General features: G+C 46.6%; 1 protein-coding gene across 4 annotated transcripts in view; it reads right to left on the bottom strand.

Moving 5' to 3' along the window:
• The window catches only part of WDFY4 (WDFY family member 4), a 324,321-nt gene that overhangs the window by 139,276 nt on the left and 160,575 nt on the right, over positions 1-24,470 (bottom strand). For all 4 annotated transcript variants that reach the window (XM_074337248.2, XM_074337250.2, XM_019730128.3 and 1 more), the window contains 8 exons: positions 23,515-23,679; positions 20,586-20,789; positions 19,874-19,988; positions 18,478-18,632; positions 17,587-17,825; positions 15,647-15,768; positions 13,929-14,114; positions 12,564-12,700 (listed from right to left, as the gene is read on the bottom strand). In XM_074337248.2, coding sequence (XP_074193349.2) covers positions 12,564-12,700; positions 13,929-14,114; positions 15,647-15,768; positions 17,587-17,825; positions 18,478-18,632; positions 19,874-19,988; positions 20,586-20,789; positions 23,515-23,679 — 1,323 coding nt within the window. The remainder of the gene's footprint in view (positions 1-12,563; positions 12,701-13,928; positions 14,115-15,646; positions 15,769-17,586; positions 17,826-18,477; positions 18,633-19,873; positions 19,989-20,585; positions 20,790-23,514; positions 23,680-24,470) is intronic.

The raw sequence follows: 24,470 nt of genomic DNA, 5'->3' as shown, positions 1-24,470 counted from the left end.
AATTCCCTGGGGAGTGAGTCAGATCTAAATAAATACATGAAGTTAGGAGAAATGGGATATGCTACTCCAGTAATACCAAGTCAGAAGTTGGCCCCACAAGGCAGATGGCCACGGCTGTCACTTTGCACCTGGACGCTCCCTTCCCTCCCCGCCAATCTTCACTCACCTCCTTCCCCCTCCTCCTCTGAGTATCAGCTCAGACTCCTCCAAGAAGCCTGACGTAGGAGGGTTCTCTTCTGGGCACCCTGTGCACCTTACAACTCTTGTTACATTGTAGTTATTTCACCTGCCTACAAGGCGGGCCTGGCAGGCCAGGGACTGCGACTTTTCTTGTCAGTATCCCCAGGCCTTTACCCAAGGACCTGGGATATGGTAGCAAATCAATAAATGAGTTGGAATGTTGAAGGAGGGACTTTTCAGAGCAGAAATGGGTATTTAGTAAATGAGACAGAGAGAGATGGAGATATAGATATAGATGCAAATGGAGTCACAGCACAAAGGTGTTTTCTGATCTCCTGGGGAACTTGGAACAAACGTGACAACTGGCCCCCGTCCCCTCCTCCTGGACTGCTCACCCATTTGATCCCATGTTTCCCTGAAAATAAGACCTAACCTGAAAATAAGCCCTAGCATGATTTTTCAGGATGACATCCCCTGAACGAAGCACTAATGCGTCTTTTGGAGAAAAACTTAATATAAGACCCGGTCTTATTTTCGCTCCAGCCATAGGAAACTCTCTCTCAGTTTTCAAATGTGCGAACTCATTTCTACCCTCAAGCCTTGCCATGAGCTGGGTCCTTCCTGGGGGTTCTTACCCCACAGAAGCTGGACGGCCATTGCGCCCTCAGCTTCATTATCACTTCCTTGAAGAAACCTGCTGCGACCTTCCAACAGACGGCACTAACGAGACAGACTCCAGCACATCATTCATTTCCTTCAGACTGAGCCACACTAGCTAATATTTTCTCATCTATTCCTTTTGGTGTCTAGTCTGATTCCGCAGAGAGCAAGCACCTCAGCTGGCCTCGGCCTGTACTGTAGGTCCCAGCCCAGAGGTCAAGGAGTCAGAGCCATTGCAGCAGTCAATCCCAACACAGGCTCCCTCAATTGCACTTTGGTTACTCAAGGACCTCAGCCACTCCCTTTATCACTCCTAATTCTAGTAGAAGGTGAGTTCACACCTGAGGACCCCGAGCCTCACTCGTAGGTCACCCAGGACCAGGCTTCATCTGCTGCCCCAACTCTCTCCTCTCCACATTCAGTCTCTCTCACTTCTTTGCCAGGACAAAGAGCCAAGTTTTCACCAACCCCCATCAACGACAACAAAGAGAAGAAAATTTCATAACGTCCTGTTCTGAGACTTTGGAAGACTTTTTAATTAACCAAAATGATTTCTCATAATAGATGGGTCCCAGGGTGAGAGCACTGTGAGTCCCGCGGCAGGCGCCTGGCGGCCGCCTGGGGGAACAGGAAACTTAGCAGGGTGTGAGTGGCAGCAGCGCCTCAGGAGGACCTCACACTGATTCTCCACTCTAGGACCATCTGCCGTTTTGTCATTTATATGGTTGGCAACGCTTCTGTCTGTGAACTCTAAAGCATTTTTGCATTGATGAATACATTTAAGTTTTAACTATTCAAATTTAGAGAAATAAACCAAAAAAAATTGTTTCCCCATCCACAAGTCATAATTTTTAAAATTTGAAAGCATATCCAGGTATGATGATACCTTGCCCTAACCAGAATGTTAGTTTTTACCTCGCATTAGGAAATCCAATATACAAAAATCTGAACCTCAACAGTGATTCCTGGACGTAATTCACCTTCTAAAGTAAAGGACTGTATTCAGTTTTCAAAATAATTCAACCCAAGATTCCTTGTAATTGCCAGGTTCCTAAATTAATTTCAAATCTGTTGTAATTTATAAATTTTTGATCTATATACATTTTTACTCAGAGCCCCATGTACTGTGATTCTTTTTAGATGTAATCTAACTAGGGAGATAAATAACCAGACTGCAAGGACTCCTTAAATATAAAGACTATGTGTTATTCATCTCTATATTCTTATCAAGGAATGCTATGTCTAGTCAATAAACTCATGTGTTGTTGAATTGCATATGATGAAGTATTTATGTACATAAAAATATGGGTTGAGCTGCAGACTTGGACCTTAAGTCACTTTTAAAAATTTCTCAATGTCAGTCATCATATATGGCATATAAATACAGTTAGCCTGATTTTGTAATAAAATAAAATACTATAGGAAAGAGAAGACAGAAAATCAGTAAATAATTAGCAGAAGGAGGTAAGAAGGTCTAGTTAACTTTTTCAGACTAGACATTTCTGTTGGGTAGAAGTCTATGAAGAAGGAACTAGGCATCCATCCCTAAGAACTTTTCAAAACATGGTTGAGACTCATGTATCTTTCAATGGGCTGTGACTGTGTCCTTGCATTGAGAATACTGCCTGATGCGTAGAACTCGCATAACTTGGTGGCTGTTCTCTGGGAGAGCAAGACAACTTTAACCTCATTTCCTGGGGGGCCGGACACCCAAAAGAGTGCTCAAGGAGGAAGCTCTGGGCTGCCCCGAGGTGGCAGAGCCTGTGGAGGCACGGCCCTTTTGTGGAGCCATCTGTTAGCACCAGTTACAGGTGAAGAAGTGTGTGAGTAGCAGGAGGCAAGACTACAAGCAAGCCATGGGACGAAGTGACTTCCTGTCAGTATTGCTCATTCATTTATTGTATGGACTTTGCATTCTTGTTAGTCATGACATACTGGACACTTTGTATGACAAGTTTTAAGAAGAAACCGTTGAGAGGAACATTCTGATAGAACAGTCTATCAGCTAGCTGAGGTAGGTGCCTGTTGCACATGAAGAGAAGGTCATCATCCTCTGATTTTAGCAGTGGGACCACTTGGTCAAGTCAGGGTCTCTGCTAGCCCAGCCAACTGTCCTGTGCATGAATTAGAAAAAGGAGACCCCTCTGAAGGGCAAATGAGAACAGGCGCCCTTCTACCAGGTGCATAACAAACCACATTACAGCTCATGGCTTGCTGGCAGAGCTCAGACAGAAGGCAGGACACCTCGCCCCAATAGACTGGAGCCCTATGCGGGTCTGTTTCCTCAGTGTAGTGCCACTGCTCTCCACAGCTCAGCCGGTCTCACAACCACCACCAGTTACTATGCAAAGATGCCTGTCCCAGGGGAGCAGCCTCTCTCTTCTTGAACTATGGGGATATCTGTCTGCACCCACAGCGATGAGCAGTTAGTGCTCCAATGGGCTCTACGCAGGGCCAAGCCCTTTCAAAGGCACAAGGGACCGTCTCTCTTAGGCTATTGTACTTTCTCTGCATTTATCTGCAATCTTGTTCACATGAAACTGATGGGGCTGGATCCAGCACCACCTAAATCCATCCCTGAAAAAATCATCCAAGAAGAGTTTGAGGACGTTCAATATCATATGTGGAGTGTTTTCCTCCTCACTGAACAGGTGACATCAGCTTGATGCTCAAACGGCCCAAGTGTCTTCATGCAAGAAGATGGCAGAGACAGGCATTACACCCATTGAGCTCTCACAATAAACTAACCTTCAGTAGGAGGTGGGCATCCTAGGATTTGATCAGGATTGTGTAAAGAATGAAAACTTTAGGGCTTTGGGCATGGTGGCTTCTATCTTGGGAGTCTCCTTTTCAGCAAGTATGATGTTTCAGGAAGGGTTCTAATCTGATGAGATTACTGTATTTAGCACCACAGCATGTTCATTCCAGTTATAATATTCATCACAAATCAAGGGGCTGCCCTAAAAATGCAGGAAAATGTAAACTTGCAACCAAGGACGTTGGACCACAAGTTTGATCTGTGCAGCTTCTCTCCTTCCTGTGCACACAGAGCAGGTATGTTAACTGCTCTCAGCAAGTCATTGATTATATTCTCCAAACATAACCTGACAGAAAGGATATGTTAAAAAGGTTTGCCCTAAAATGCCTTTAAAAGGTAAACACAACTAGAGAATTTAAGTTACAGAAAGTTTTCAGGAAAAAAATGAGTTACAGCAAGTGTTCAGAAAAAGGTATCAGTTGTGGTATTTTTAACACAAAGGACACAAACATAAGTGAATATACTAAATAAAATGATCAAATTAGAACAAAAGCACAACAGCAAATACATCAGCTACATACTGTGTCACATCATGCCATAACCTTACTATGACTCAAACATCATACAACAAAATGGCAACCTTAATATATACCACTAACAGCAAAATGTCTGCTTCTATTGAAGAAAAAAATAAAAACTATATTGCTTTAAGCAGTTCTGAAATGAATATTTGATTCTAAACTTCCCCTGTGCATATAAGTGCATGCTAATTTACATTTTAATTACTTCCTAAGAAATCAAAAGCATTTGTTGACAGTAGAACATAATGTCAGCTTCACGGTGCACTGTTGGTGGATGCTTAATGAACTTAATTAGATAATTAGTGATGTTAATTATCCTTCTATTATGAAGATTAAGATGTCTCACAAATGATGCACTTGGTAAAGAAACATCATTAAAGGTATCAGTGTTTGCTTTGTTCATTTACTTCTATTTTTCAAACTCATGTAATAGGCACTTGTGATAAACTAGTGACATTTAATACTTCCTTCAAATGGAAAAAGAAAAGCCACCATCTCCATCAGCCCGTTATTATGCTTCTCCCTACAGCTGGATGCTAACACAGTGTTGGTGATGCTGCTTTTTCAAATCCCCTGCTGTCAGGACCTATAGACTGTGTTCAGTTATGAGGTGGGTTCCTTGTTCAAAGCAACTCCTTCCCGCCCCTTCTCACTGATGTGATAGGTGGGTTCTAACATCAGTGGTTTGTAGAACGGGCTCTGTGTGCGTGTGTGTGCGTGAGTGTGTGTGTGTGCGCGAGTGTGTGCGCACGTGAGTGTGTGCATGTGTGCGCACGTGTGTGTGCGCGTGAGTGTGTGTGCGTGTTTGTGTGTGAGTGTGTGCGCGTGTGTGTGCACGTGTGTGTGTGCGTGTGTGTGAAGAGAGGAGAACAAATGAGAGAGAGGGCCCTGGTGGAGTGCCCAGACCACCGGAAAAACACCTAAAGGGCTAATTCACCCCTCGCCGCTGCCTGGCCAGGGCTCACACCCATGAGCCTGCAGTGTGGTGTCCCCCCCGCTGCCCCAGGATGCCATGCCGCTGTGGGAAGGTCAATTCCCATGTGGTGTTGGAGCACAGCTGCCTGCAAGACCAAGGGCTAAGATGCATGCTCCAGAGCCTTTACTTTCAGGTGAAGTGAAAAGGAAACCTGAGAGGTTTAATAATTAAGATCATCAGATTTCATCATTCTTCTCTTTTCTGCCCTCAAATAACACTGCAACTAGAGCCTGATGGAAATCCTTTCTGGAAATAACCCTAATGCAGACGCACCATGAAGAGCTCTAAGGCCAGGCTGGGGAGCTTGGCATTATTTTTAGGGTCAGTTATCTCAGGAAAAGCAGTAAGAGAAAATAGGTCACTGACAGCCTAACCCACCACAATTAAGAAAACCATGATCACATCAGTAGAGCAGTTTACACTTCTCAGAATCTTTTTTTAATCATGCTTTCATTTGTTTCTGAGTAGTTTTATTCCTCTAATGGAGAATCCCATCTAATTACTTGCTCACAAGACTTTTCCCGCCACTGAACACAACTGGGTTATCCAACCACACAGCATTGTGATTTCTCAGAAAATCTTCAGTTTCAGGTTTTCTGAAATCACTCCTTTTTTCTACAGTTTTCAATGTTGTTTCCCCTCCCGTCCACTCCTCTCTCGAATTGCTGACACAGGTTGCCTTTTCTGCCCTTCTGTCAAGACTGCCCCTCTCTGTAGGTCCTCTCACCCTGTCAATTTAGAAGTCCTCACGTGTCTTAATTTTCCCCCAAGTTTAGAACACCTGCTTTGAAATACCTCTCTTAAAGGCATATTCATCTCCTGCAAAAGTTCTTTCTCTCCTGCCGACAAACATGTTGAATTTACTACAAGTTTAAGTAAATATATCCCAGATGACAACTTTCTGAATTTCAGATTTCTAAAATTTCTTACAACCTCTTGAAGATTTTTTACTTTAACGCTGTTACAGCAGAACTTCCCTGGGAATTCTAACTTGCGTTTTGACACACGTACTTTTACTTCCTCAGCTGTTACGCTGGACTCTACCACTTACTTCACTTCCCTTCATCTCAAAGCCCATTCCTGTCTATGTTCACAGTCTCTTCTCAGCCCCGGGCTCTCCTGACTCCGAGGCTTTTCCCAGCTGAGTGCACTCCGAGGCTTCCTTTCACCTCACGTGCTGTTTAGCCCTGAACACTGAAGTGCCAAAGCACTAAATTTGAAAGCATCTGTGTCCTCGTCAGACCTCACCCTCCTTCCTGAAACAGGGGCATGAGTTTCTCCGAGGCTCCCCATGCCTTCAGCCTCGGCGAGATCATCATCACTCAGAAGCAGGAGCCCAAGAGCAGCACACTAAAGAACAAGAGCAGAAACAGCTTGATCACGCCCACACTGACTGCTAACGCCCTCCAATTCTGCTCACTTGCTTTCTTTTCTGCAGTTTTTATTTGGGTTTTGTGATCTCTTTCAAGAAAAACTAAGTATACAGAAACATTTACGCATGAAGTGATATGATATGATATCTGGGATGTTGCTTCAAAATTATTTTGTGCAGAGGGGGAAGTGGGTAGTGATGGAGATGAGAGAAGATTGGCTGTGAGCTGAAAATTGTGGAAGTGATGGGTAGATAAATGGGTATTCGTTTTATTATTTTATCTACTTCTGTATATGTTCAAAATGTTCCACAATGATTTTTGGAAGAGATAATAGATAAAGTGCTCAGAGTGGATGGTCAAAAATGTCATTTCCTTTGCCAGGACCTGAGCAAGCGCTGCCCTTAAAACAGTGTCTCCCAGTAACTGGTCTCATCCTGCATCTCATCTTCTGCCAGGAGCAGGGGGCTGGGAGACAGTGGGCCTGGGCACACATGCAGGGAAGCAGCCGATGGCAGATCCACAGTCACCCTGCCCACACAAGTGTCCAATCTCTGAGCTCTTCAAGTCCCCCATGGGTGAGCACTGCTGACCTTATAGGAGGCTAAGATGTGTCTGGGTGGGCAGGGGGCTCACCCACAGGGCAGGGTGTAGAGAACCCCAGAGGGCCTGGGAGAAAATGTCTAGTGCTTTCATATCCTTGCCAGGGCAGACATAGAATTGCAACAAAAAGCTTGTTCTTGGTATTTTAGCAACTCCAATATGTCACTCTCTGGCTTTTGGTGCCTTTCTATCCCTTTCTGCTAAATCTCACACAGCCCTGGTTTCTCCACATGCATCTTTTCATCTTTGAAAATAGCAACTGAAAGCTTGCTCAACTATCTCCAAAACTCATGGAAACATGGAGGACACAGGGCCAGCCCTACTCCATGGGGTTTTTCTCCTCGATAGAGGCCACCTGGACTGTGCATGACACAGCCGTCCACACGTGTACAGGTGATCCTGGGAGGAAGGTAGGGTGAAATTTAGCTTACACTTTCCCAAACTAGGCCCCGCTCAGGCAGCTGCGCTACCCAGAGGGGCTGCAACGGGGCTCTCAACCCCTTCCTCTCGCTTATTGCTCCCCATTCTATGCGGAGCCAACAGAACATCCAACTTGCACACCTCCCTCCACTGGGCACCTCTTTTCTCATGGCCTGGTTTCCTGGTCCCTCTGTCTTTTGGGGCCCTCTTTTTATTTTCTTTTTTTGCTCATCTTAGCCTTGGTTAAACAGAGTTCTCTTGTGTGTTCTTTAATTCCCGCTGATCAGACCGCTGCTCCTGCAGGCCCCGTCCTCTCCCACCTGAAGGGTGCTACGCTGCCCAGACCAGCCCCTCGATCAAGGGCCCTGACCTCCAATCTAACCTGCACGTACACAGAGGTGCTGCCCCCCTGCTTAACCCCCACCTATGGACCACAGCACCCCCCAACCTGACCCCATGCTCACCCTGCCACCTGCAGCGTCCCCAATCGTCCTTCTGCTCTGCATAGGCCCTATAGCCACCGGCCCCAGCTCCCACATCCAGTGTACCTATTTCGATTTGCAAATGCTTAAAAAAACACAGAAGATGACACATTTTATATTTGGGGATAATTTTAGACTTACACAAAAGTTTTAAAGATAGTACAAAGAGTTCTCATGTTTCCCATACTGTTAACATCGTTTTGACAAACATCATTGCCATGGAGTGTCTGTCAAAACTAAGAAACCAGCATTGGTCGTTGATGTTTATTCAACTTGTTTTTAAACAAGAAAGTCTGAAACGGAGCAAGTAGGCAAAGTCACGCCCGGTGCTGTGAAGAGGAATGGCTGGCCAGAGTGTATGCTCTGGATTTCTCTACACTGAGGGTGGAATGATGAAGAGGCTTTCAGCACACGCTGAGGTGGCCTTTGGTGGCCTCAAGGGAGCCCAAGGTCCCAACTTCTGTCCTACAGGCTGGCACCCACAGCCTTCACCCTGGTAGAGACTGTAACTTCACAATTTGATCCCAGAAGGGACTGTGAAAGGAGTCAGGGGAAGAAAAAGAAGAAACAACATCTATCATACAGCATTGCCTCAAAGGCTCACCTGCCAAGCAGAAAACACTTTCTACTAAAAGAGAAGATAGGTAAAAGGAATTAGGAACTGTGCACTGTAGGTCTCACTCCAAGGAACAATTTATCAGTGCTGTAGAGCTGTCAGCTGCTGACATGATAAGGAATAACACCAAATGAATAATGTTTCCTCCAAAACCTACTCCTTTAATTACAAGCCTCTTCTTTCCAGAAGAGAGACAGAAGATGCAGAAACACCAATTTCATGCACTTGTGCCTGAATAATGTCTCCATGCTGCTTTTTCCAGATGGCGACCTTCTCACTGGAGGGACTAATGATGTGGGCATATTTAGGGAAAAACCAATAACGGAGTCTTTAACCTTCAACAACAAAAAGCGTGTTGTACAAAATGTTCCTTGGGATACATTATAAAATATCAATTACATTGCTCACTGAGGTGTAATCAGCTGTAATAATCAAAATTAATTTTTAAAAATAATTAAACAGACCCCAGGGCAAATAGTTGCTGCTCGCATGCTATGACATCACAGTGTACATATGTACCTGAGAAGTTACGCCTTCTGTTAGCAACAAAGGCTAACAGCGAGGCTGCGTGAGGGGCACGGGGTCTGAGGTTGGCAAGTTCCACCTCAGCCAGGGATAGGGAGCTCCATGCACGTCCCTGCGCATTCTTTAAGAACCTTCTATGTACCAGGCACTGTGCCCAGCTCAGACTGAGGTGCTGGAATAGGACGCTGCTAAGCAAAGCTGCAGTTCACTTTTAATATTAAAACGTAATCCTCTTTGTTTCAGAACAATTCGTCTTTAAAAACTCCACAAGCTACAAAGTGCAGAAAGGATAAATAAATCAGGGTGAAGGTAAAATAGGGCTCAAATAGGAAGGAAAAAGCCAGGGAGATGGGTGTGTGCGAGTACACAGTTTGCAGAGATTTATGCCACTAGGTGTGTGCAGTTACAAGAGCTGGGCCATGCTTATCTATCTGAGCTTCTGAGTATCCAGATCAAAGAGGAAAACAACAGTGACAGAAGTCCTGCTGTTAATGAGTTGCTGTGGAAAAGCACAGTTCTTCCTGGGGCTAACAGCTGAGGGTGATACCCCCTAGGGCCTCCCTCTCTGCACCTTAGCCCGGCCACACTGGCCTTCGTGGCCCTCGGACACCTCAGCACATGCCTGCCTCAGTGCTTTTGCCTGGCTGTCCTCTCTGCTTGACCACTCTTCTCCGGAGACTCACCAGGCACGTATCCTTCCTTATTTCTCTGCTCCTACAACCCCTGCCAAAGAGGGCTTCTGACTACCTCCATCTCAACCCCCTGGCACCTGTCTCACCACCCTCTCCCAGTTACCCTGCTTATTTTTCCCTCGTTGCAGTTAGCACTCCCAACATTTATGAATTTATTTATCTGTTAATTGTCAATCTTCACTCCCTAGAAAGCAGCCTCCATGAAAGCGGAGAATATGTCACTTTTTCTCTCTTCTATGAACTCAGAGCTTAGAAAAAGGAAGAGGATACAGACTCAACACTTAATATTTGTTGAGTGAATGAATGAATAAATGAATGAATGAGACCTCAATTGGTATAGAAGCATCTTCAACTGCCTGCCTTCACAAAAAGAGAGAGCTAGTTTCAAATATTCTTTTTTCCAGATCTCTCAGTGAGCCAAGAGTGAACTGTGATAAGCCATTTGTGAACATACATGGCTCCAAATATTGTAGCTTATTCAGCTTCTTTCTTATCTGGAAACTTTTTTCAGATAAGCTGGTTCTCAAACCATCTCCCTGAGACTTGGAGGCAGGTGAGCTGAGCCAATGACATGGGAGGGCAGGTGGCACTGGAAGAGGCAGCATCAATAGCCTACAAGGGTTCCCATAAATTGTGTCCCAGCCATCCTTTGCCTAGCTCCCAGCCAGACTGACCTGACCTCCCAGGGACAATGCTAACATGGGTAAAGTCAAGGGAAATGGAGCTGGGCTGCTCCTCCACAAATGGCCCTGGTCAGAAACAGGTGTGTGGGCACAGGTGGGGATGCTCCAGCTCCCAGGGCTTGTGAACCTCTGTCCTGTGGGGGATGGTCTTCCCCTTGGCAGAGAGAGCTAGAAGGTAGAATGAAATGTTGTAAACTGTCTTCTATTTCTAAAGCACTTGCAGTTTCCAAGTGCTTCCACATATTCTAATAAACAACACATTTCCAGGTGTAAGTTCAGGAATCGCGGCTCCGAGAGGTTATGGAATGGCCTAAGGTCATGGTTGGCAGTAGAGATGGGAGATGTTATCTTCACTATGCCACCTCCTGGCTGCAAAGCCCTTGATTTTATGAAACAGGGCTAATACTAGCTGTGGGATACAGCTGTTACAATCTAAGTGATGCACCCAGTCAGCCAGTGAGTCTGTCGACAAACTTCCTGAGCAGTGTCTTCTATAAGCCAGCACTCTGAGCACACAGCCTACTCTGGGTCTGAACAACAGGAGGCCAGCCAACCCAGTCAAGCTCATTTTCTGCCTTCCCTTCTATGTTTGGGATCTTTCTCCATATGCCCTAAAGCCTATTGTTCTGGAAGCTTAGGAAAAAGAAACTGTCCTTCCCTTGGTTGTCTGGGCAGTTGCAGGACGCCCTTCACTCCTCTTTTGTCCCCAATACCTGATGACAGTGCCCTTCCCCATCAGTCACTGACCACAGTAGACCACAGATACATGGGGACAACAGGGCCCAGATACTGAGCAGATGGGATTTGGAGCCAAGCTCACTTGCCAAAGTTAAGTGGGCAAAGAACTCCAATTGAGTAATGTGTCTATCAACCATCTACTCTACCTCCCTGGGGAGCCCTTTCCCACAATTTCCCATGGTTACTTGCCCCATAGTGAAGGTAAGGAGATACAGACTCAGAGAAGTTAAGTAAATTGCCCAAGGTCTCCTGACCCTAAGGCCAAGTCCATTGAATGACGGCATTCACTGCCTCTGAAGATAAGTCAATGACCCCAGTATGAGAATAAATGTCAGATGTGTTTTCCAAAAAGAGCCTACAGGCTCTTTCAGAACCTTCCCACCTCCCCACCAGGAGATGAGTATATTTCCCTCCCCTTGAACCTGGGTAGAACTTCGTGTGTGTCTCACCCAAAGGAACATGGCAGAGCTGGTGCTGCACGGCATCCGAAGGGGGTCAGGGAAGACGGCGTGGCTCTGCCTGGCTCTCCCTCTCCCTCCTCATCCTCATCTCCATCCTCATTCTCCTTCCCCCTCCCTGTAGAAATTAGCCCTTGACGCCTGCCCATCAGGGACACATGGAGAAGCTGTATGTAGGTATTCCAACCTACAATCTCAGCTAAGGTCTCAGACTAAATCCAGCAGCAACCACTGGATGGGTGAGTAAGTGAGCCTTCTTATGATTCCAGGGAAGGCCCAGACGGCATGGAGTAGAGCCCCGCAACCCCTGCTATGCTCCAAATTCCGTACTGCAGCATCCAGGATCACAAAAAGTCATTGTTGGTGCCACTGAGTTTAGGACAGTTTCTTATGCACTTTCAGAGAAATGGATTGGAAACCCCCAATGGCTCAGCCCCACACAGTCAAGAGGGTCCAACACTACATCTCCCAGTAATAGCATCAGCGTCTCTGTCCCCATTTGCTGAGCCCACACACGCAGCTCCCACTGAGCCATGGGCAAGTGCTCTCTGAGCACATCTGACACAAAAGGAGAATGGAAACAAGGATCACTTTTGTTTTTAATGCCATCAGGACCACCTGCTCTTGGCACTCAAGGGGCCCGTTTTCATTTCAAGTGAAAGCCGGCCCAAGCCCCGGCTCCACTAGAGGTAGCCTCAACCTGGAAGCCACATGCATAGCCTTAAAGGTTCAGAAGAACAAGGAATTAGATTCTGTCTAGTGAGAACACAGAGAAGACAGGACTCATAGACCTTGTGTAAGGAAAAGGGACCTGGGCTCACCTCTGTCTTGCACTCGGGGTCCTTGGCCTGCCGCCCAGGCATCAGCCTCATGGCTGAGGACAAGCTTCCACTCCACGAAGTGACTTTGCTGTGGTGTCCCACATTCGAGCGGCTGGCCAGTGATTTCTTTTCAGATGCTAGGACAGGGAAGCAAAGACTGTCAGAGATGAAGTTGAGAGAACACACACACTTTCCACAGTTGGCTTGGCTTTCAAAGGACCAGCCAGGGACTCGAGCCCAGTGTACCTGCCTCCAGGCTACAAACTCACACTACTGTCTTCTGACTGAGACACGCAGTGTGGGTTTTGGGGTCACTAGTCCTCGCTCAGACTCCTCGTTGGGCAAGTTAGCTAAAGTTCCTAAGCTTCAGTGTCCTCTTCCTGTAAAATGGGATTAATAGTATCTAACCTCATTGTGGTGTCATGAAGAGTAAATAAGATTACATACAGGTCCCGGAAAACAGAAAGTTTTCAATATACAGTTGTTGGCAAAAAGAGAGCCATTTGCAAGCTTTAAGGTCCACCCCACCATTTTATTCCATGACACGTGCATGGGTGTATATGCCCTATTTTATTGAACTTTTCCCTGAAATGGAATCTGACATTCTGACTTCAAATTGTACATGTACTTGTATATACATAGTATGTATATATATATATATATATATATATATATATATATATATATATATATATATATATATTTGCCAGAGCTAATTTGGAAAGCCAGTGAAATAAAGGTGCTACACCACTGGGCAGTCTGGGACAATATACATGGCAATAACTCTTAAACCACTGCGAATATTATGATGCTAAAAGAGTTAAAAGAAGTACATGAGCCATAATTTGACAGCAATGAACTCTTTAAAAACAAAGGTAAACCATCACTCCCCCAACTGTGTTGACTAATATGAGCGTAAAAATGTTGAGTCACTGATAGAATGCACGGGACATTAATATCTTTAGAACGAAGACTTTCTGTTGGAACATAAAGAACCTGAGGCTCCAGGTCACTGCGTGACTTAGTGGCAAGGTTTCAAAGCTGGTAGGTAAATCAGGGCAGGACCTAGAACCCCAGGTTCCAGAGCCCAGGCTGGAGCCCTAAAAGGGTGGCCCTTCAATCTAAGAGATTACTACACTCTACTTGCTCGGTTGGCACTTCTTGCCTTCCTTTCACCTAAGATGCAAAGCAGCATGCATTCTTTGTGAGCAAAGACTCATGAGGTTTCAGGGGTATAAATCACACCCACCAAGGGGATGAGAGGGAAGGTCTGGCTGGAAAAGGCTCTGAACCCCAAGTGGAGCCTTGGGAGAGTCCGGCTCTATGAGTCCCAGAAGTTTGGCCCCCGGAGCCCAGTAGACAGACCTAGGTAATGCTGCCAGGCCTTGAGCACTGTCTCCTCCCAGAGCGGGGTGACCTCTTCAATCTTTACTTCTCTCTCCCCAGGTTTTACAGAGAGATCAATCTTGAAGGTGTCTTCCAGCTCCTGCCGCCTCTGCGCCACCAGCTGCTGCCAGAGAGTCCGCACCGTCTTTTGGATGTTGTGCTGGACTAAGAAGAGAGAGCACGTCACATAATCAGGATGACTCAGTACTTCTCCCAGAGAGGGCCAGGGATGGCATCTCCTGGCTGATTTTATTCACATCCTTCTCGAGATAATCCTCGCTTTGCAAGCTCCAGCCAAAACCCAGTCAGTACATAGAGCCACAGGCCAATGCCAATGCTACCAACATCTACATGAGCTGGCTTCCCACCCCCAACCACCCCCGACGCCCCTGCTTCTAACTGCCCACCACCAAGTCCTGCCTGCCTCACCTGTCTTGACCTGGGAGTCATGAAGAATGGGTCTAGGGAACTTCTTTCTCCCACCTCCCAATTCTATTCTTAGATATCAGAGAGATACCTGTGCGAGCTCTAGGGAACCAAATAGCTTCCCCACAAAGCTCCTTCCAACCTACATTTTATATTGGCCACTCAGAGGAATGGACACCCAACCCAAGAGTGTGCCCATAGGCCCAGGACACAAATCAATCCTCTTTCCTGGCCCTGGACCAAGCTTTCCACAACCCACCCATCTCAGGGCCCTGTATTTGCCCAGATATGGACAAATCTTTACCAAGCCAATTCTGCCTACTATGCCTCACAACTATAATCCCCTGTTCAGTTGCCTAATTTCCCTCTGATCTTGGACCACTCGGTACCCACTGTGGTACCAGTGTATACAGTCTATTTATCTCACCCTAGGGGGATGGACATTGCTCAGTTCATTCTACTAGCCAAGTCCCCAAATGCTAATGTCCACGTTGTTATTACTGTGTCACAGTAAACTTTAAACTCGTATGTTTTTTGAGCACTGGCTTTGGGCATCTATCTGCCCAGAAAACAGGACGTTGTGTGTACTGTCTAGTATCACAGAATGTCACATGGTAAATGGTAGCAAACCAAAGTGGTGAAAGAAGATCTGCTGAAGGCTCCCAGACCAAGAGGGAGCAGTCTCTCCAACAAATGGATCTGGATGCTTTTTCTTTTTTTTTTTCTTTTTTTACAAATTGCCAATCTCTTTAACTTGATTTTAAAGCAAATCTAAGAATAAACTCCATTAAGCCAAAAATCTCGTAAAAGAAATTAGTTTATTTATCCCATTCCCATTTTCTAGGGAAGAAAGCTGGGAGCTAGGTAATGCCTTACACTGGGTGAGATAGCATGCTGATTTTTGTATCTAGTGGTCCAAAGGAAAATTCAAGAGGCCACCTGGAAAGTGAAATCAACTTATAGTGAGGTCCTTGAGGGTTTTAGTAGGAACAGCAAGTCCTCAGTCTGACCAAGTCCCATAGAAATCTCGCTTCTCCCATCTCTGCATCCCTCCTTCCATTCCGTTGTAAATATAGAAAGGTCATTCTAATTTTATTCTCTACCTCGTTACCGCTCAATACTGCTACATTATTCTGGCGTTCCTAGGGCCTCTTTTGGCCTTTGAATAGTTATTTCCTCATCTTGGGAAAGATAAACTGAAGAATGCAACCCTAGAAGTTATCAGTATCTATCTACTTCCCCCAAAATAAACAACAACAAATAAAATGTACCATCACTCAAACTTGGGAAATCGTCCTCTCTTTTTTCTCTCACTTCTTCACTGGGAGAAAGAAACACTTGATGATACGGAGTCATTCTAGGTTTGGGTTCCAATCCAAACCCTTCTGGATAACTGGAAGACAAGAGATTTGTCACTATGAAATCCAATTTCTTTGGGATTATGCCATTGTTCTTTATTACACATAATCATCCTCCAAACTCAGTACATATCAATATGGAAAAACTGTCTAATCAAGTTTAAGCAAACAGCTCATGACAACTTCCATGACAGATACAATATAATAGCATTCTGGAAAATAGGAAAAATACTTTCCTTTTGTTCCTATTTTATTAAAACCAATCCATGTTCCCAGCAGACCCCCCTGAAACCTCTTCTGGGTTCCCCAGCATCAGAACTGGTCATTTCTTTCTGCAGACTCCCAAACCATTGAACAAGTCTGCCTTTGTTTGGCACTGATCTCATCCCACCTGGAATGGGGCCAGGGCCAACCTCCTGGGCCTGCAACCTATGCAAGGTCCACACTCAGAAGGGCCCATGTTTGGAGCTTTCTATTACACTCTTGAAATTCAGAACAATTCTTTAACAAGGGACCCTTATTTGCATTTTTCTAGGGCCCCACACATCTGTAGCTAGTTCTAATTAGGGCGCAGTGGTTTCCATATTAGGTGCTGCATGAGTTCCAGGGTTCCTAGTCATGTTAATATCCCTGTGCCCTCTTCTTGGGGCTCCCTCAGCCAACCAAGCAGAATATGAACTCAGTACATGTTTGTAGATTGAACCAAAATGACAAACAAGGAAATGAAAAAAGAGAGCATATAAGAATGTCCATTATTGAAAGTTCTAGAATGCAATCCCTTTGGATTTTGGAGTCCATTTTGCTAAATAGAGGGCTCCCAGGAGGGTGGAACTTCAAGCCCACCAATCAAATGACATTTCGTTCTTCTTACCTATGCTTTCAGTATGGATAAGGCCTAATTCTTGAAATACAGGAAAAAAAAAAAAAAAAAAACCTCCCAATTTAATCGATACACTGAAATTGGATTCTTTTATTTCAAACAAATTAAAAGGCAAGTGCCTCCTCTGGGCTAGGAGTGTTTTCCAGTGCTTCCCAGAGAGTAACTTTAGTGTTCTGTAATGTTCAACAGTAAACTTGACAGGATTTGTGGGGTTTTTTACCCCAGTAATGAAACATAATTTTACTGGTATAAATACAATCAAGAAAAAGGACAAGAGCAAAGTGTAATATCCCATAGTCCTCCCTTCCTCTACACTCAACCTGGCTCTCAATTAATGAGATAAGATGCGTAGGCAGTGTGAGGCCAAAGCACCGACTGGCATTGAGTGATATATACACACTGCCACACACAGAGAGGAAGTGCACAGATGCAGAGAAATCTAACATATTTTCAACTTGGGACTTCAAGAAAAGGATTTAAATGAGATTAATTTCTTTCACTTGTATTTCACACACAAATGTATTTATGGATGTTATTTTATATCATAAATTGTGTGTATTTTTTTCTGTAAGCAAAAATCATTCCTGGTTTGCATAACACAACTTAGTATATATTTTTCCATTTATTGTATTTATCAAATGTTAATATTTCTGACATCTGCCTGCATCGTAAAATCAATGTGTATATTTAATGTTGGAGTTGTCAGTTTTCTGCCCCAAAACTAAATCAGTGAAGATTCTTATAACCTGAGAATTGTAGAAACAGGATACATTATTATTTCATGATGATTCTAGCTGCTCAGTCAGATGGATAAGTTTGAGGACATTTACTATCAAACATTGCACATAATTTGGACAACCAGATAAAAGAGTTGTATCATTTATATTGACCTCAATAAAGTGTCCCTCTGAAGCTTTCTTGTCTGCACTGAACACTGGCGGGGCAAGGAAACAAAAATGTGGGCAGCTCTTACCTCCTTTCTCTGAGCAGTAACAGACAGTGCATGAGACACAGGAGGAAGCTAGAGTTGGAGTTATAGGTGGCAAAGATAATGTCCCAGTGTTCCCGTAGAAAGTCCAGGATGCTGAGAAGGCTGAGGCATTCGGAGAGGGACTGCTGGGGCTTGGAGAGGCAATAAAGAATGACTTTATTTAAACTACTGTATAAAGCACTGATGACAGTGTCCCTTTGAAAAGAGGCATTCTCGATGACCTGTGTCATAAAAGAAACACACACATACAAAAACATACTTGTGAACACTTTACGATTATAGATGCTGACCCAGTTAACTGTGAAAATGATATGATCTCAATCTCTTCTGTATTTCAAAAAGTGGTATGATCTAAAATTCAAATAGGATAGTTTTCCTCCACCTTTGAGCTTCTATTAAAATGAATGATCATAGCGGCACGTCAAATTGTTGGATTTACCGAACGTGACAACTGGAGGTGGACACTAAAGAGGAAAGTTAAATAAGTTTTTTGGAGCTCAGGACCCTTTTGGCCCTTCCTTTGGTGATGAGGAATAACAATAATTAAGGTTAAAACAAAAATCACAAGAAAAACCCAAAGATGGTGTGTAGAGTCTTGGAGGGGGCAGAGCTCAGGGGCCAGCACAGGGGACCATGGCTCCCGACCACTGAGACGGATTTAAGGTGGCCTGAGGTGAGAGCCTGCAAGGCACTCAACAGCCACCAGGTGTTGCCTGGGCCACTATTCTCCTGCCTCCCACCCATCTCAGATACTGTTTCCAGGAAAGCTGGCAGGCTGGTCTGCACACACTACACAGCCAACAGCATGTCCTGCAGACACTCTGTCAGTCAGCCGGAGCTTCCACACCACGATAGCCAGCCTTGCGCGCTTACCACCATGATGTGCTCTGTGATGAAGAGAAGGATGTGTCTGGGGTCTGCTGAGAACATCCCACTGTACAGCTTCTCCACCAGCTTCTGGGTGAAGTGGGAGATATTCGCATGTGGAGGAGAGGCAGCCTCTGTGTTTGGCTGACACTCTTTACTACCTAAGGTGGAATAAGGAGACAGACCGAGTTTGAGAAATCATCAAAGTCAGAATGACCCTCTCACAACATTCTCCAAGCCCCTCTTGTTAACCAAGCACATATCACTCAACTCTGTATTCCCCATTGTAGCCCTCTGTATACCCCATTGCTCTAAAGATGGGGTCTTACATACAGGTATCCAATGAACACACATTTATTCAAAATAAATTGATCTTGAAACATCTAGTTAGTGATATAAACCAAGTGGGGAGGAAGGATGTGTGGGCAGTTTTTCTTCCAGTGGCCACGTAGAACGAAGGTGAAGGAAATTTTAGATATAAGGTAAATAGAGAGGCTGTTGTAGTGATCCCCGAGACCCCGCTGCTGCGGCAGGCTTAGGACAAAGCTGCGCTCTGGGTTATCAGTCTGTGCTCACCAACACTGGGCATTGTGCACAGACGGGGAGGTGATGATCTCGGCTAATTCTGATAACAACTCTCTGAGTTGCCACGATTATAGTCCTCACTCACAAGCTCGGGCACCTGGCCAGTCATACCACCACCCAGGGACATAGCCACGATCAGAACTGGGCCCACCACCTCTACTCTACACACTTCAGGTCCTCCACAAGAAAGATCAATAGTCAGGGTCTCTGTGTTGTGGGGCAAAGAGGAGTTCAGAAAACAAGTTGTCTCGCTGAGGATTCTGGGGCTTAGAAAACACAGAAAGGACTTTGCTTAATCTTGTTGGGAAGGTACAGCTGACCTGGAACTAAGTCTTTTCAATGAAGTTTCAATCTGAACTTCTTAGGGGTAATGGCAGCATCTCCATCCAGGTTCATTCATTTAAGAAAAATGTGTTGTGCCAGGCATCCATGCAAAGAGTAAGAAGCTGAGCACAGGAATGTTGAATTCCAGGTGACATCTTGACTTCCCTCATGGGAAGAGGACACAATTCTACTGAAGGTAGAGAACTGGTTTTGGCAGAAGGACTTTCTGTCTCCAAGTGGCCCAACAATGGCAAAGGTGTCATGGAAAGAAGCAAGCATGTCTTCCCTGGGGCCTCCCGGAAGGGTCACTGAGCTCTGGTTGCAGGTTCGTGGCGGAACCGACGCCTTGGTGGCTCCTAGAGTGCCCACAGCACTAAGGCCCAGGCTTCCCCTAGAAGACTGGCACCAGTGGCTGGTGGGCACACCGGCCTTCCTGCTCAGCTGTCACAGCTTTATGTCACAAACAGTGAGGAGCAAGCCACCCCCCACTCACCTCCAAGCACCGACATGTCACCTCCACTCATCACATGAAATATTTCCATGGTGGAAAGCAGGACTGCAGACTGGAAGTCTCGCTTCTGCTGGCTGGTGGCATTGTCTGGAGAAGCCTGGAAGCACACCCAGCACTAAGACAGCAGCCACATGGCTCACGTCCCCTCAGTGCCTACTGGGGTCCTTGCCTGGCCTGTATGCCACTACCATCATGCTAGCAGCATGGGCTGCCAACACCTCACCACTACCCCTTCTCCAAGGCATTGCCCTCTGCTGACCAAGGTGCTGCACCCAGGAGGCGATGCGCGTTTCCCAGGGAGAGAAGGCTAGTGGGGGTGGCCCACAGATAATAACCACCTGGCAAGTGCCTCCACTGAAAGGACAGCCACCAATAATTCACTTCTATACCATCTCAGGCTCTGCTTCTAGGGACCTGGCTAAAACCTGCCCTCATCCACCTATTCACTCGCTGCTGGTATGTTCCCTGTTCTGCCAGTGCCTGCAGTTCCTGGAGGACGAGGCTCCCTCCCCCAATATCACCAAAGTCCCAGGAGATGCTCTTGACCGCCAGCCAGTTGGCATCTACAGACCTAGGCAAGCTCTTGCAAGAGATCGGCCCTCAGGTCTCCCTACACATACCGCACTCTCACGGAGCCTGTGCCCTCCCAGGCCCGCTCCCATATCACATGGCCCAACAGCACCCTTCTACTCACCTCCAGGAGCACTTCCAGTGGCAGCCACTGCTTGGGGCTGGGAGCTGCAAGCAAGAACTCCCTCAAGAGGAGCTGCATGAACTTCCTGAGATGTCGCCGTGTGGGATGTGACTGGACAGGAGCCTGTAGACCCTCCACAATGCTGTCTTCTCCAGCCTCAGGTCCGAAACTGCCAGCATTCTGGGCAGACTCAGTGGTAACTCCCTCAAAGACAAGAGAACCCCAGTATGAGCACCTGCCCTGCCCCAAAACGCTTTCACATCTATCTCTGAGGTGTGCACGAGTGGGAATCTGGTCAAACCTATTAGCAGGTAAGGAAATGGAGGGTACACAGAGGTAGGCAACTTGCCCAGAGCCTCATGGCTCATTAAGGGGCCTGCTGTGGTCCCTGAACCTGACAAAGGTGGCAGTCACAGAAAGAAGCTGAGCATGGAGTACTCAGCTGTGACGCCCAGAACGTGTTCTGGGCAAGGTGCTTCCCCTCGGAGCCACAGCTCCTTTCAGTCGAATGGCGACACTACAAAGGATAACACAAAGACGTGTGAGGACACAATGAAAGGACAGAATGTGCCACCATGCCTGGCCCTGGTGTCTGGTCAGAAAGCCGGTCCCACTTCTGGAAGAGCCCTCACCTTTACTGCCTCCAGGCTCTGCTGATGTTAACAGGTAGGATCCTCAGGTGTAAAGAGGAGAAGGACTCAGCAGGTCCTAGCATCCAAGTCCCTGAATCACCTTGGCCTGCACATTCTCGTTTATATATTTATAAAAATATTGGCAGATAAATGAGACTGGCATCACCAACCCAGCTACATCCAAAAGGACACAGAGATGCCAGGAGGCCGAATGACACACCCAAGGACATGTAGCCAGGGACTCCTGACTCCTGGCTGATGAACTTTCATGCGTGTTCATCTGTTGGCACCTCCCTTTGCTCATTCATAAAATTAATGCAGCCATTCTTAATTAAGCCATAAAATGAATTTAATGGCACCTAGGGAGGTGGTGACTGCATTAATTAGCTCCACGCAGCCTTGACTGGAAAGATGCCATATAAATTCACAGCAAATCGAAGGCTTTTGGCCACCAGCCTTCTTCATGAAGAGGGTCTGCCACGTTTTCTGTGCAGCAAAGGTTTTTTGGAGCTGACTTGGAGCTGGGACAAGGCAAGGAAGTGTGGAGATAAGCACTTTGGAACTGGAGACAGGAGCCCCAAGACAGGGCTTAGCTCCTCTGAGGTCAGCTGGGGAGGTGACTTTGGGCCAGACTCTCCCCCGGGCAGAAACATTGAGTGTGGGGAGGAAGAGCCCTGGGTCAGAGTGTGTTCCACCTGCTCGCGGGCAGCCAGCTGGAACCTCATCTCAGCAAATGGGGAGCCTGACCTGCTGTGCAGGGGTTGAGGTGGGGATCTGGGCTAAGAATGTCTGACTTCATTGTCCTGGACCCCTGCAGAGGGTCTGCTGTAGGAGGTGGTCAGGGGCAGCCCGTGGGACTGTCTGTCCTCGCCGTGTGGCCTCTGAGCCCAGGGCCCCGCCTCCACCCCCGCCAGTACGTCTTTCTTCTTTGTTCTTACTTTCGCACTGTTATTTTACTTGATATGAACCCATCAAACCATTTTATCTTTTTTGCAAATCTTCTAGTCTTTGTGTTTAGTCTTCTTATTAAAAACGAATTTCTCTTAAATTTTATTTGGCCACTTAATTTTATTTTAAACTGATTGTGATAGAAAAGAAGTGGGCTTTGGGGTGAGAGCATGGGGTGGGGGTAGAGAAGAGGCTATTGAAAGAGATGGTGAACTCTAAATCTTAGCTTTGTCACTTATTCATCACGTAACCCATGGTGTATTTCACTCTCTCAACCATTTGGTGACATAGGTCTTTGGCCCCCGCTAAGTCCGGAGGACACTGGTGGGCACCACTTCACCACTGAGCATCCCCTTCCCCAACTAACACACTCCACCTGCGGAGGGCACCGGTTAGCGTCTGTGAAGCACCTGGCTCAGGACTGTGGGAGGTGTTCCATCCATGCAGGCTGTCACCATGGATATACTTCCAGAAAAGATTAGCTAAAAGACCACGTTCATGCATCCACTGGTCGTTTACCAAATAATTGCAGAGCAAACGCTAAATGCCTGCCTGTGCTTGGCCTGGCTTCTAAACCCTCTCCTCACCATTGTCTGCCTTTTACCATGTTCTTTTAGCTGCTGTCACCAATTTGCAGACAGGTGTCACCAGCTCACGCTCCCTGTTTGGGTCTCAGCTCCCTACACCGCCAAGGAGAGGTGATAAGCCAGTTTCTTCCCTTCACACTGGTCCTCACCTGCTCCTCTTAGCTCCCAGACTCTCTTAGATCCCTGAGCCCCATGGACCTGCTAGGATTGGCTCTCGGTCTCCAACTCAATCACGTCTCTTCCCATAACCCCTTCTCTAAACCCCACCTCATCACACCTCGTCCTCAAGACCCAGCCAGACCCTCTGCTGTCTCAGCCACCCTCTGACTGCCAGGGGTCCGAGTTATGGCCTGCAAACAGGATGAGGGTCCTGAGAACAAGAGGCAGAGAGAGACACGCTTCCAGTCCCCCCACCCCCACTGGACGGGTGCACTGCCACAGGCTTCCTGGGATGGAATTTGTTGTTCCACATTATCAGTGGGAGGGTATTCATGTAGAATTGGACTTGACCTACCATCGAATTTCTCATTACTGAAATCTCTAACAACTCAAAAAAATTACGAATCTCAGAGTTGAAAATGACTTCAAGCTACATCTCAGCAGAGAAAGAAAAAATTACCCAAGTTGTTTACTTACTGTTTCAGCTAAGTTACCTTCAAATGTATTTTAATTTGGGGAGGGGGGAAGAATTTTGCCCTTTGCGCTTGATGAAGTAAGACACTCACCCCTGCTCTCACTGGGTAGGGTGTTGGCATGTCCTACCTTGTGTATTCCCAGGGGGAAGGTGATGATGGCCAAGGTCTGCAGGAACTCTGGGGCCTGCCAGGCTGGGTCCTGGGGGTAGGTGCTGTGCACAAGGCCAAGGAAATGCAGCACGCTGTCCGGGAAGGTCCGTTCCCAGGCGCCGTCTCCACGACCTGTCAGGGGCTGAGCATACACGTCATGAAAGGCGTGCAGTGCAGGGAGCCAGAAGATTTGAAATCGAGGCAGAACACCTCCTTTCAGAGACTCTCAACCAGACACCTCATTGCAAGACCCCCTAAGACTGTGGGTTGCCACAGGTACTGGTCATCAATTGGGCAAGGGTTCTACATGTGCAGGCATTGTTCCCAGATTGTCACATGTACTCCTCACCTCACAACAACCCTCTGTGGTAGGTCCTCTATTTACCCCTATTTTACAGATGGGAAGACAGAGGCACAGAGAGGTTCAATAACTTGCCAAAGGTCACCCAGTGGATAAGGAGCAGAGCCATGAGTTGACCCCAGGCAATCTGGCTATAAAGTCTGCCTGTCTTCCCCATACTGCCTCTGTGTGATTGGTCATGGCCTTGTGCTGAAGGAACTTGCCAATCAGCGTCAAACCCAGCCTTCCCCAGCCCAGTGCTTATGCTCCTGGCTCTGGACCCTGTCCTGGCTGACATCTGGACAAACCCTGCCCAGGGGTGGCAGAAACTGACGAACCCCTTCCCCACCAGCCAGAGGTGTGGAATGGATCACGTTGTATTGAGCTGATAGCCAGTGTCCTGAGGGAACCTGTGCACCTGTGTGCCCCCAAACCGTTGCCTGGCCTCGGCCACACAGCGGAGCCTCCATCCTGCTACTGCTCAGCTTTCTTGACCAGCTCCGCCAACTTACTCTGGACACTGACTCGAGCCCCAGTATGTCCATCTGCTGCCTGAGGTCCTGCTCTAGCCTAAATGGACAGTCTGGAACTTT

Source organism: Rhinolophus sinicus, chromosome 15 (assembly GCF_057876585.1).
Source record: "Rhinolophus sinicus isolate RSI-liver-muscle chromosome 15, RSI-T2T, whole genome shotgun sequence".
NCBI classification, from domain to species: domain Eukaryota; kingdom Metazoa; phylum Chordata; class Mammalia; order Chiroptera; family Rhinolophidae; genus Rhinolophus; species Rhinolophus sinicus.
The sequence above is the reverse complement of the archived record's forward strand: the minus strand, read 5'-3'. Positions and strand labels throughout refer to the sequence as shown.